At 45.0% G+C, this 12,970-nt stretch overlaps 1 protein-coding gene across 3 annotated transcripts in view; it reads left to right on the forward strand.

The window, feature by feature from the left end:
- Positions 1 to 1,363: 1,363 nt before the first annotated feature.
- LOC133575314 (schwannomin-interacting protein 1) overlaps positions 1,364 to 12,970 on the forward strand; it is a 32,231-nt gene continuing 20,624 nt past the window's right edge. The window contains exons 1-2 of one of the 3 annotated variants that reach the window (XM_061927961.2): positions 1,364 to 1,990; positions 2,078 to 2,316. In XM_061927961.2, the coding sequence (XP_061783945.1) occupies positions 2,134 to 2,316 (183 nt within the window). In that variant the 5' untranslated portion in view covers positions 1,364 to 1,990; positions 2,078 to 2,133. Of the gene's footprint in view, positions 1,991 to 2,077; positions 2,317 to 9,907; positions 9,940 to 10,072; positions 10,224 to 12,970 lie in introns of those variants that run through there. The other 2 variants (XM_061927962.2, XM_061927963.2) reach the window with 2 other exon arrangements.

Here is a 12,970-nt window from a genome sequence, read left to right on the forward strand (position 1 = left end):
AGCATGTGTTAAAAAGATTATCAAGACTTAGGTCAGGCTGATTACAAAAATAAATACTTATCGAATTAAAAATATAATACAAAGAAAGGACTCAAAAACTGATGAAAAATACATTTACATACAATTACACAGTGCTAAAATAAATTCATTTAAATACATTAATAAAATATACACTGTATATCTTGGTTAAATAAACTCAAAAGTAAAGAGCAAATGATTTGGCACTTTAATTTTAGAATTAAAGTGCACAAAGTAATTAATCATTAATTTTGCGTCTAAGAAACTACTCTGACTTTAGTTCCAGACTTCTTCTGTTTGATATTGTCATTGCTGCCACAGGTGGTAAAAAAGTGAATTACAACTGAGTACCACTGCGGCCCATGAGGACCATAGCTGAGAAACAGATATTTTTTGGCGGCCTAGCAATGGCAGAGTGGTGTATAAAGAGAATGGCCAACTAAACAACAGGCGCCATGTTTTCTACCAAGGACGTGTGCGGCTGTGCCAGGATTCATGCAATTGCTATCGTTTTGACCGTTTTCTGACAAAAAAAGCCAAAATATGTCTATATATAGTTCTAATCATACTCCAGATCATAAACTTACAATAAAACATGCTTTTATTTTGTCAAAGTATAATTTTGCGGCCGTATTTAACGCACTCTGCTGCTACATTCCTGCAGTGTTTCGTGACCAGCAGGCACTCTAACACACAACCGATGGCGCAATATATGTAAAAAAAAAAAAAAAAAAAAAAATACACAGAACGACGAAAAAACTGACTTATTACCCTCATTTTTCCAACAGCTTCATTAGCTTTGGACCAACAACCACGGAGAAGTTCAGTGTGAAGTATGTCAACTGTGGTGTCTGCCTGCAATGTAATCTTATATGTATCACTCACTATGTATTATTATAACTCATCTTTCTCTTTTCTAACATGCTAAGTGAATACTTTTTTACTCATTCCCCATATTTCTGCACAACACAGATGTGCTAACACTGGCGAGCAGTAGAGATTATGCAGTGGGGTTTTTTTGTCCACACCATATTTTGCTTTATTCATTATTGACATTTTTTAATGAGATTTCCAGTTAATTTTCTCATCCTTTATTACACCTAAAATGTGGTTTCTTTTACTCTTCCAATGTCCGTCTATTTGTATTTGTGTTTGACTTCCTCTTCTGCTGCTACCAAGTTGTTTTATTTTAGTTTTACTGAGATTCAAAGAGTCTGTTTTTGTCAAACCATCTCTTAAATATATCAATTCTATTATTTGTTTTAGCTGCTGTGTGTTCTCTCCTGAACAAAACGCAGACGTTGTGTGTTTTCTTGGCACAAGACGCTGTAATGGGGGTTCTCTCCAGTGTTAGACGATGAACCTTCACTTGTCTTCTTTCCAGGTTGTGGAGAAAGCGATTTCAAATATTTCCACAATTCTCGCAGGTGGAGCAGCTCCATGATGCACAACAGGGCATTTATACACGTCGAAAACTAACGAGGAAGCGCTGAAAACACACAGCATCATCTCAAAGTTGGTAGCAGTCATGGCGCCCCATGGTCACGTGAGTGCCTTTTGACCAATCATTGAGGAGATGGCCTGAAACCAAGTTCTGCTCTCTCTATACACCACTCTGAACTCCAGGCTCTGGCCCTAAGGTTAAGAAACCCTGCTTCAGATGACATGAAGTAAGGGTTCCTTTTGGGTTTTGCTGTGAAACCCGGCCAGCCTTCATTGTTAGTGCGCATGCACACACACCCCATTCTGTCTCTTCCTATTTTTCCACGTGGCGCTATCTCCTCTGGGCAGCACATCTACACACATCACTGAGCGCCCAGTCGTGTAGCGCTGCTCCTTCACTATTGAACCTCCATTAATGCATCTTCATCTTATGGTCTCCGACTGTGGGGGAGAGGCAGCTCTTGTTTCGTTAAAGGATGTTGCGGGAATGACATTGTTGTTGTGGACTGCTTGCCGGTCTACAACGAAGGTGAGTGCTTTGCGCGGCCACTTCAGGTATTCATTTATTTCCAGACGTGATAGTGACGGTGTTGTTTTGCCTGTGACCATCCTGCAGGGAAAATAAACACGCATTCCAGCTTTTACGTCCCTGACACTGCCCGCAGTCTCTCCATGGAGGAGGACTGTGACGTGGACATGGGTGAAGTGTTCACTACGGGTCACTGGTGGATGATGGACCTGGGGAATGGGGGCAGCATTCGGTCCGAACGAGGCTGCATGGTGAACAGTCGCAGCTGGGCTGAGGAGCTTCAGGAGTGTTACAGTGCAGGACAGAAGAGACTGTCCGTCATCTCGGTGAGTGTCTTTCATTCTTGGAAAAGTGAGGAGCAGCCTGGGGTCCCAAAGGAGGGACTTCTACTGTATTTGCCTGCACCAGAATGTCCCAGGAGGGGAGAACAGGCCACTGTTGTTCAAATTGTGCTATGCAAATGTATACAATGAGGTTAACAGCTCACCTATGTAGTCCTTTCTGGATTAAAGGCCTACTGAATCCCACTACTACCGACCACGCAGTCTGATAGTTTATATATCAATGATGAAATCTTAACATTGCAACACATGCCAATACGGCCGGGTTAGCTTACTAAAGTGCAATTTTAAATTTTGCGCGAAATATCCTGCTGAAAACGTCTCGGTATGATGACGTTAGTGCGTGACGTCACAGATTGTGGAGGACATTTTGGGACAGCATGGTGGCCAGCTATTAAGTCGTCTGTTTTCATCGCAAAATTCCACAGTATTCTGGACATCTGTGTTGGTGAATCTTTTGCAATTTGTTCAATGAACAATGGAGACAGCAAAGAAGAAAGCTGTAGGTGGGAAGCGGTGTATTGCGGCAGGTGTTGTGCCGGATAACGCACCCCCGCCGTAGAATGCACCCCCTGACTGTTGTGTCGGATAACAGCCGGTGTTTCATTGTTTACGTTCCCGGAAGATGACAGTCAAGCTTTACCATTGGCCTGTGGAGAACTGGGACAACAGAGACTCTTACCAGGAGGACTTTGAGTTGGATACGCAGACGCGGTACCGTGAGTACGCATGCAGCTGGGGCTTCCAAACATTTGATCGCTTGCCCGTACGTCCGTGCCGCTATGTGCATGTCACGTACGTAACTTTGGGGACTTTGGGGAAATATATGTGCTGTATGAACTTTGGGGAAGTGAACAGTACTTTTGGGCTGTGGGATTGAGTGTGTTGTGCAGGTGTTTTGGCGGGTTATATGGACGGGAGGGTGGAGGTGTTTGTTATGCGGGATTAATTTGTGGCATATTAAATATAAGCCTGGTTGTGTTGTGGCTAATAGAGTATATATATGTCTTGTGTTTATTTACTGTTTTAGTCATTCCCAGCTGAATATCAGGTCCCACCCGCCTCTCACAGCATCTTCCCTATCTGAATCGCTCCCACTGCCCTCTAGTCCTTCACTCTCACTTTCCTCATCCAAGAATCTTTCATTCTCGCTCAAATTAATGGGGAAATCGTTGCTTTCTCGGTCTGAATCGCTCTCGCTGCTGGTGGCCATGATTGTAAACAATGTGCAGATGTGAGGAGCTCCACAACCTGTGACGTCACGCTACTCGCCTGCTACTTCTGGTACAGGCAAAGCTTTTTTATCAGCGACCAAAAGTTGCGAACTTTATCGTTATGTTCTCTACTAAATCCTTTCAGCAAAAATATGGCAATATCGCGAAATGATCAAGTATGACACATAGAATGGACCTGCTATCCCCGTTTGAATAAGAAAATCGCATTTCAGTAGGCCTTTAAGGAGACAAATTTTAATCAGAGTGGTACCTTAGGACCCGGGCTGTCTCTCGGCTAATTGTTATGCTCAATTTTGAGTTATGAGCCTTCCCGGCCGCTTGCGGGCGTAACGAATAGAAGAAGAAGATCCGCCCAAAATATCCAATCCTAATCGCGAGCATTAGCTTGTAGCTAAATATTGGCATAACTTTGTTTCCCAACCGTTGGAAGGAAACCGTGACTGTGACGGACGGTCCTGGGAAGAAGTGGATGACATTCATGAAATTAAAGAAAGGAATCTCAAAAACATGACCGACCGTGTAGCTGACACGGCGAGGCAGTTGGAGCGTAGCAATGCCAGCCAAGGACAGTAAAATAATATCCAACTGGTGGACATTTATCCATGAAAATATGAAAAAGCGGCTGATGGTGTGTTTGACGGCGAAGCAACTCAAAGGAGATACCGTAGAAGTGTGCTGTCCAAAGTGTTGTACATTATTATTACATTACTTAATAAAACTACTGTAACTTTGTACTACGTTCTATTGTATCGTTTTTATACAATATTTATTATCTAAAAGTGTGCTATTCTTTTCAAAAGGCATGTTCCATGTTAGAATTGTGCTGTTTTTTAGGGGCGGGCAAGCACCAATTAAGTTGATTTCAATTAATTTCAGTGGGAGATGTTAGATATGCAAGTTGCTAAAACTCATACGTTGAGGTATGCCGACTACTGTATTCATTAGAGATGTCCGATAACATCAGACTGCCGATATTATTGGCCAATAAATGCTTTAAAATATAATATCGGAAATTATCGGTTCAAAATGTAAAATTTATGACTTTTTAAAACGCCGCTGTATGGAGTGGTACACGGACGTAGGGAGAAGTACAGAGCGCCAATAAACCTTAAAGGCACTGCCTTTGCGTGCCGGCCCAATCACATAACAAACACATTTCGGGAGAGCATCCGCACCATAACACAACATAAACACAACAGAACACATACCCAGAACCCCTTGCAGCACTAACTCTTCCGGGACGCTACAATATACAGCCCCCGCTACCCCCTACCCCCCACCCCCCCCCAACCCATTTTCCACCAATTCTTTACTCTTGAGCGCTGGCTTCCTTACCGGCCCTGTTTGCCAATCAGGCCCCGTCCTCTGGGCTGTTTGCTGTGTACTTCAACCAATGTTCCCTCTAAGGTGCACGCGTGCTCTGCGCACAGAAAATCTATGCCATGCACTAAATCAAATAAACATAATTTATTCTGTATGATTTTGCAATGCCGGACAGACCTGGCAGGCCCAAACGCATTGTGAGGGTTTGCTGGGAACGTCTGGCAGAGTCTCCTGTCAGAGAGAGTTTCAATTCCCACCTCCGGAAGAACTTTGAACATGTCACGAGGGAGGTGCTGGACATTGAGTCCGAGTGGACCATGTTCCGCACCTCTATTGTCGAGGCGGCTGATTGGAGCTGTGGCCGCAAGGTAGTTGGTGCCTGTCGTGGCGGTAATCCTAGAACCCGTTGGTGGACACCGGCGGTGAGGGATGCCGTCAAGCTGAAGAAGGAGTCCTATAGGGTTCTTTTGGCTCATGGGACTCCTGAGGCAGCGGACAGGTACCGACAGGCCAAGCGGTGTGCGGCTTCAGCGGTCGCGGAGGCAAAAACTCGGACATGGGAGGAGTTCGGGGAAGCCATGGAAAACGACTTCCGGACGGCTTCGAAGCGATTCTGGACCACCATCCACCGCCTCAGGAAGGGGAAGCAGTGCACTACCAACACCGTGTATGGTGCGGATGGTGTTCTGCTGACCTCGACTGCGGAAGTTGTGGATCGGTGGAGGGAATACTTCGAAGACCTCCTCAATCCCACCAACACGTCTTCCTATGAGGAAGCAGTGCCTGAGGAATCTGTGGTGGGCTCTCCTATTTCTGGGGCTGAGGTTGCTGAGGTAGTTAAAAAGCTCCTCGGTGGCAAGGCCCCGGGGGTGGATGAGATCCGCCCGGAGTTCCTTAAGGCTCTGGATGCTGTAGGGCTGTCTTGGTTGACAAGACTCTGCAGCATCGCGTGGACATCGGGGGCAGTACCTCTGGATTGGCAGACCGGGGTGGTGGTTCCTCTCTTTAAAAAGGGGAACCGGAGGGTGTGTTCTAACTATCGTGGGATCACACTCCTCAGCCTTCCCGGTAAGGTCTATTCAGGTGTACTGGAGAGGAGGCTACGCCGGATAGTCGAACCTCGGATTCAGGAGGAACAGTGTGGTTTTCGTCCTGGTCGTGGAACTGTGGACCAGCTCTATACTCTCGGCAGGGTCCTTGAGGGTGCATGGGAGTTTGCCCAACCAGTCTACATGTGCTTTGTGGACTTGGAGAAGGCATTCGACCGTGTCCCTCGGGAAGTCCTGTGGGGAGTGCTCAGAGAGTATGGGGTTTCGGACTGTCTGATTGTGGCGGTCCGCTCCCTGTATGATCAGTGTCAGAGCTTGGTTCGCATTGCCGGCAGTAAGTCGGACACGTTTCCGGTGAGGGTTGGACTCCGCCAAGGCTGCCCTTTGTCACCGATTCTGTTCATAACTTTTATGGACAGAATTTCTAGGCGCAGTCAAGGCGTTGAGGGGATCCGGTTTGGTGGCTGCGGGATTAGGTCTCTGCTTTTTGCAGATGATTTGGTCCTGATGGCTTCATCTGGCCAGGATCTTCAGCTCTCACTGGATCGGTTCGCAGCTGAGTGTGAAGCGACTGGGATGAGAATCAGCACCTCCAAGTCCGAGTCCATGGTTCTCGCCCGGAAAAGGGTGGAGTGCCATCTCCGGGTTGGGGAGGAGATCTTGCCCCAAGTGGAGGAGTTCAAGTACCTCGGAGTCTTGTTCACGAGTGAGGGAAGAGTGGATCGTGAGATCGACAGGCGGATCGGTGCGGCGTCTTCAGTAATGCGGACGCTGTATCGATCCGTTGTGGTGAAGAAGGAGCTGAGCCGGAAGGCAAAGCTCTCAATTTACCGGTCGATCTACGTTCCCATCCTCACCTATGGTCATGAGCTTTGGGTTATGACCGAAAGGACAAGATCACGGGTACAAGCGGCCGAAATGAGTTTCCTCCGCCGGGTGGCGGGGCTCTCCCTTAGAGATAGGGTGAGAAGCTCTGTCATCCGGGGGGAGCTCAAAGTAAAGCCGCTGCTCCTCCGCATCGAGAGGAGCCAGATGAGGTGGTTCGGGCATCTGGTCAGGATGCCACCCGAGCGCCTCCCTAAGGAGGTGTTTAGGGCATGTCCGACCGGTAGGAGGCCACGAGGAAGACCCAGGACACGTTGGGAAGACTATGTCTCCCGGCTGGCCTGGGAACGCCTCGGGATCTCCCGGGAGGAGCTGGACGAAGTGGCTGGGGAGAGGGAAGTCTGGGCTTCCCTGCTTAGGCTGCTGCCCCCGCGACCCGACCTCGGATAAGCGGAAGAAGATGGATGGATGGATGGATGGATTTTGCAATGCTACTGTGAGTGACAGGTGACAACAAGTGGCCACAAAAGACAACAACGGTCATCAACACTGTTTGATTATTGTAACGTCCGTCCAGACGCTTTAATGACAGGAATTCCATCGACCACTTTATGAGCAAAACTGTTTATATTCGGCCGTAACCACACTAAAAACATTTGTATCTAGCAAAACTGGTCATTGTCTGCCGTACAAAGCAGGCTTAAAGCAATCAGTCGTATCATCTTACTGACCTGCACCAACACACGCACTCATGGCACTGATGCGTTTATGGCCACACAAAAAGTCGGACAATTCCAACACCACACAAAGTGTAAATTCCAGGTCGTTACACTATGACTCCTCAATCAGATGTGTGCTTATTTTACCATCATTTACTAGGAATGTTAATTTATGGATATTAATCATGAAATGCTGTTGCTACATTACAGGAATGCGAATAAAAAATATTTATTTTACAGACAGAAAGTTATAGGAATGTACACTTTATCCCATGCTTACATCTCATTGTGCAACATGTGAATGTTTGTCTAAAAGGGGTACAAATTATCTCGAAAGCAGGACCCCCACCCAGGCATACAACACCAGTAGCTCATGAATAACGAGATGTTTTTGTTGTTGTTGTTATTTTCAATGTAAGTGGGCCAAATCATCTATATTAGAAAATAATCTAATAGAAATGACTGCTCTCATTTTATTGTTTTATCTCATTTAAATTGTTATAAAGTCAGGTTTGGGACAGGTGCACATCTGATGTTGCTCACATGTGCTCCACTGCATGCTCAGGGACTTTTTGCATTTGCCTTACACATGAAAAATTAGAAGGAGGTGGCCTCAATGTGTCATAGCTTTCCCTATGATTCCTGTGCACTTCCCTGCTGCACTATTTTGGCTTTTGTCATTAAGTAAAACATTTTTTACTTGCACTTTGCCTGCCGTGTCCGCATCCTGGGGTCCAGACCAACAACATCCGAGCCAGATTCTAACGCTTCAAGGCTTTTACACAATGGCTTTTCAATAGAACAATAAAACATGTGTAGGGAAAGCTACAGTTTACCTTATTCGCTTGCTAACGAGTTTAACACGGTTGTTAGCCTCGATGGTAACAAACATTTCATTTGGGGTTTGTCGTCGCATATAACCATGTGGTGTTCCTTAATGTCAATCAAACCAACCAAACCATTACACTAGAGATGTCCGATAATATCAGACTGCCGATATTGTCGGCCGATAAATGCTTTAAAATGTAATATCGGACATTATCGGTATCTGTTTCAAAAAGTAAAATGTATTACTTTTCAAAACGCCGCTGTACGTAGTGGTACACGGACGTAGGGAGTAGTACAGAGCGCCAATAAACCTTAAAGGCACTGCCTTTGCGTGCCGGCCCAATCACATAACAACTTTGGGGGAATTTTAGTCCATTTTAAAGGACCAAAAAACTGGTTCTATTTACAGACGTCCGATAATATCAGACTGCCGATATTATCGGCCGATAAATGCTTTAAAATGTAATATCGGAAATTATCGGTATCGGTTTCAAAAAGTACAATTTATGACTAAAACGCCGCTGTACGGAGTGGTACACGGACGTAGGGAGAAGTACAGAGCGCCAATAAACCTTAAAGGCACTGCCTTTTCGTGCCAGCCCAATCACATAATATCCACGGCTTTTCACACACACAAGTGAATGCCAGCATACTTGGTCAACAGCCATACAGGTCACACTGAGGGTGGCAGTATAAACAACTTTAACACTGTTACAAATATGCGCCAAACTGTGAACCCACACCAAACAAGAATGACAAACACATTTCGGGAGAACATCCGCACCGTAACACAACATAAACACAACAGAACAAATACCCAGAACCCCTTGCAGCACTAACTCTTCCGGGACGCTACAATATACAAAAATCTCAACCCCGCCCACCTCAACCTCCTCATGCTCTCTCAGGGAGAGCATGTCCCAAATTCCAAACTGCTGTTTTGAGGCATGTTAAAAAAAATAATGCACTTTGTGACTTCAATAATAAATATGGCAGTGCCATGTTGGCATTTTTTTCCCATAACTTGAGTTGATTTATTTTGGAAAACCTTTTTACATTGTTTAATGCATCCAGCGGGGCATCACAACAAAATTAGGCATAATAATGTGTTAATTCCACGACTGTATATATCGGTATCGGTTGATATCGTAGTCGGTAATTAAGAGTTGGACAATATCGGATATCGGCAAAAAAGCCATTATCGGACATCTCTACATAACATTATTCTTTCTTGAGAAGACTGTTACCGCAAAGGCACATACAGTAGGAGTGGTTGTTGTTTGACATTTAAGCGTAGAAGACTAGTTTATAATAGCTGAAGCATTTCCTCTGAGAGAAATCGCTCCACTATTAGTCATCTGATGCAATGGAGCAGCAAAGATGACTCAAAATGTTTACCCAGCATGTGTGTGTGTGTGTGTGTGTGTGTGTGTGCACGCGCGCGCCTATTTGCCTCGCTTAACATCACCCGTGAATCAGTGATGCGGAAGGAGCTGGGAGGAGATTCACCATTGGAGGCCAAAAACACAACTGTGATTGGGGCCAGCTTTGTTGAAATGTGCTGACGTGATTACTCGAGCAAGCTATTGATCAGTGGTGTCGTAACATTCACATGCACTTACTTGTCAGGTCAGTGCACTCATACCTTTCCTGCATTTGAAGGAAGGTGGAGGCAGGGCATGGTGGGTGGAGTGTAGATCAGTGAGCGCCTCCCTCTCTCCATCTTCCTTCTCCTGCGTTTGTCTTCCCACGCTTCCCCCTCCCACATCCCGCCTCCCTTCCCCTCCCGCTCCTGCAGTATAGGAAAGGGTCTCCCGGGTCCGGCTGCACTGCAGTGTAGACGAAGGGCAGGGCGTGCTTGCTCACTACAATGCGCTGAAGGGATGGTGCACCAGGAGAAACGCGTTTACCAGGTGCGTGTGTGTCTGCGGTGATAATCTGCTGCACATACAGTAGGTGTGACATGATCACTGTGATGCTGTGCATGATTAGGTTTTCACATGATCACTGTGATGCTGTGCATGACTAGGTGTTACATGATCGGCATCCATCACCGGTGTGATGCTGTGCATGATTCAGAGAGGGTGTATGTCTGCTTCTCGTGTCTAATTGGAAGTGTTTAAAACCTCATGTCAACAGACAATGATGGTCTCGTCACAGCCTCACATGCAACGTTATCACACAGGTCTTGTTTGTGGCACATCAAGCAGATTGGCCTTGGGACATGAATGTCATTATGCAAAAATAGCCTGGCAGCGGTGCCAGAATAGAAGCATATGTTCCGTGTGTTGGGCGTTTACACGATACAATAGGTGAGATCAAGCAAATTTGATTACCCGCTGGGGCGAAATGAAAGAAATGTGGGTTGAAGTGACTAAAAGAAGCCTTAAAACAACATTTTCACACAGGGTGGCTAAAAAGATCAACGCAATGATAGTTATTATGCATTATGTTTGTAAGGACTGTGCAGTGTAGAAAGTTACAACAGGACTGAATGGAATCTGCTACATCATTCCTTCATGCATTTTCTACAGCAGCCTCGAGCAGGTGTCACCTGTCCAATCATTACTGTGCGGATGCTAAATGCTACTTCGTATAAGGCTAATGGTACTGACTTTAAAATATATATTATTGAGATTATTTTTTTTAGATTTAGAATTAGACTGAGACTTCGACTTACTTTTTATTGTCATTCAAATTTGAACTTTACAGATAAGAACGAAATTTTGTTGCATTAGCTCATGGTAATGCAGGATAAAAAATCAATAAGGTGCAGATATAAATAAATAGATTACTAAATATATTGCACTTTTGCATATGCATCCACGTTTATGGATGTATGTTATATTATTGTCTTTTATATTCCAGCGAGTTAATCCATTTTTGGGGGGAATTGAGGGGATTATTATGATGCGTTCAAGAGTCTTACGGCCTGAGGGGAAAAAGCTGTTACAGAACCTGGAGGTTCTGCTACTATTTGAGTAAATTCATTGAATATAAAACGTCTGCCTCTACAAGTGTCTTATGTCTCACAGTGCAGGTCGCATGATAGGGGGGGGCGTGGCTCCTGGTTCCTGGTTGAAATCCAGTTTCCTCCATCCTAGTCACGGTTGTTGGGCAAGACACTGTAGCCACCTGCTGTATGAATGTGGTGGTGGGAGGGGCTATCAGCCACGCTTCCTTCACTGGACCCCAGGGCAGCTGTGACCATACTTGCCAACCCTCCCGATTCTCCCGAATTTCTCCCGATTTCCACCCGGACAACAATATTGGGGGCGTGCCTTTAGCGTCCTCTCTCACCTGAAAAGGAGACTATTATATATGTCTCCGTTATCCATAGGTTTATCTATAACCCATAAAGTAGGCAGGCACGGAGCTGTTTCTCAGCGTGTGTTTATTCCAGCCGGCACGTTAATACACAGACACACAACATCCGGATTCCCATCATGCATTGCTTCAAAACTACGGCAAGTAGTAATGTCCAAAAACAATAACAGAGACGAAGCAGAAGAACGAAGAAAAGACATGGCGACGAGTAAGAAGAAGAAGTACGCTTGCAAGTTCCAAAATGATTGGAAAAAATAATTTCAGTTCATCCAGGACAGCTCGAAGGGGAAAGGGTATGCTGCCTGCACATTTTGTAAATCAGACTTCTCCATTGAACACGGTGGCCGAACGGATATACTCATTCATGAATGGATTATATATATATATATATATATATATATATATATATATATATATATCTTAATAAGGTTATCCAAAAAATAGTGCTCGATACCGTAGTAGAGCGCAATATATGTATGTGTGGGAAAAAAAATCACAAGACTACTTCATCTCTACAGGCCTGTTTCATGAGGGGTTCCCTCAATCATCAGGAGATTTTAATGGAAGCATTCACATACCATGGTTTATATAGGGCACAGAGTGGGTGGGTACAGGCTGGCGTAGGGGCCAATCACCACGCCCCTACGCCAGCCTGTACCCACCCACTCTGTGCCCTATATAAACCATGGTATGTGAATGCTTCCATTAAAATCTCCTGATGATTGAGGGAACCCCTCATGAAACAGGCCTGTAGAGATGAAGTAGTCTTGTGATTTTTTTTCCCACACATACATATATTGCGCTCTACTACGGTATCGAGCACTATTTTTTGGATAACCTTATTAAGACATATATTCCGCTCCAAATTGACATTTGTTGACCACTGTACGACGATCAGAAATGGAAAAATTCAACATCGACTACTCCACAAAGAACATTCCCATACCCGCGCAGAATGACTACAGGCTAAGGCTCATAGAAAAGACAGAACACTTCCTAAGAAGGATGCGGTGGAAAGCACATTTTTTCCTCCACCCTGAAACAAAAGGAACGCAAAAGAAAACTTACGGATTCAAATCTACCAAGAACCCACCCACAGTTGAGGAACTAAAGGATTTTGAGAACGACATGCTCAAAATGATACAATCAGTCAAATTCAAGCCAGTCCGCAACCCACTCCTCACCAAGCTGAAAAATGACAAGGAGCGCATCAAGAAAGTAAACAACCTCATCATAGCCGCCGATAAAACCACAAACTTCTACAGAATGGACATACCAGAACATAACACCTTACTGGACAGAAGCATCACCAAATCATACAAAAAAGCACAAC

The sequence above is a fragment of the Nerophis lumbriciformis genome, linkage group LG35 (assembly GCF_033978685.3).
Source record: "Nerophis lumbriciformis linkage group LG35, RoL_Nlum_v2.1, whole genome shotgun sequence".
Lineage (NCBI taxonomy): Eukaryota > Metazoa > Chordata > Actinopteri > Syngnathiformes > Syngnathidae > Nerophis > Nerophis lumbriciformis.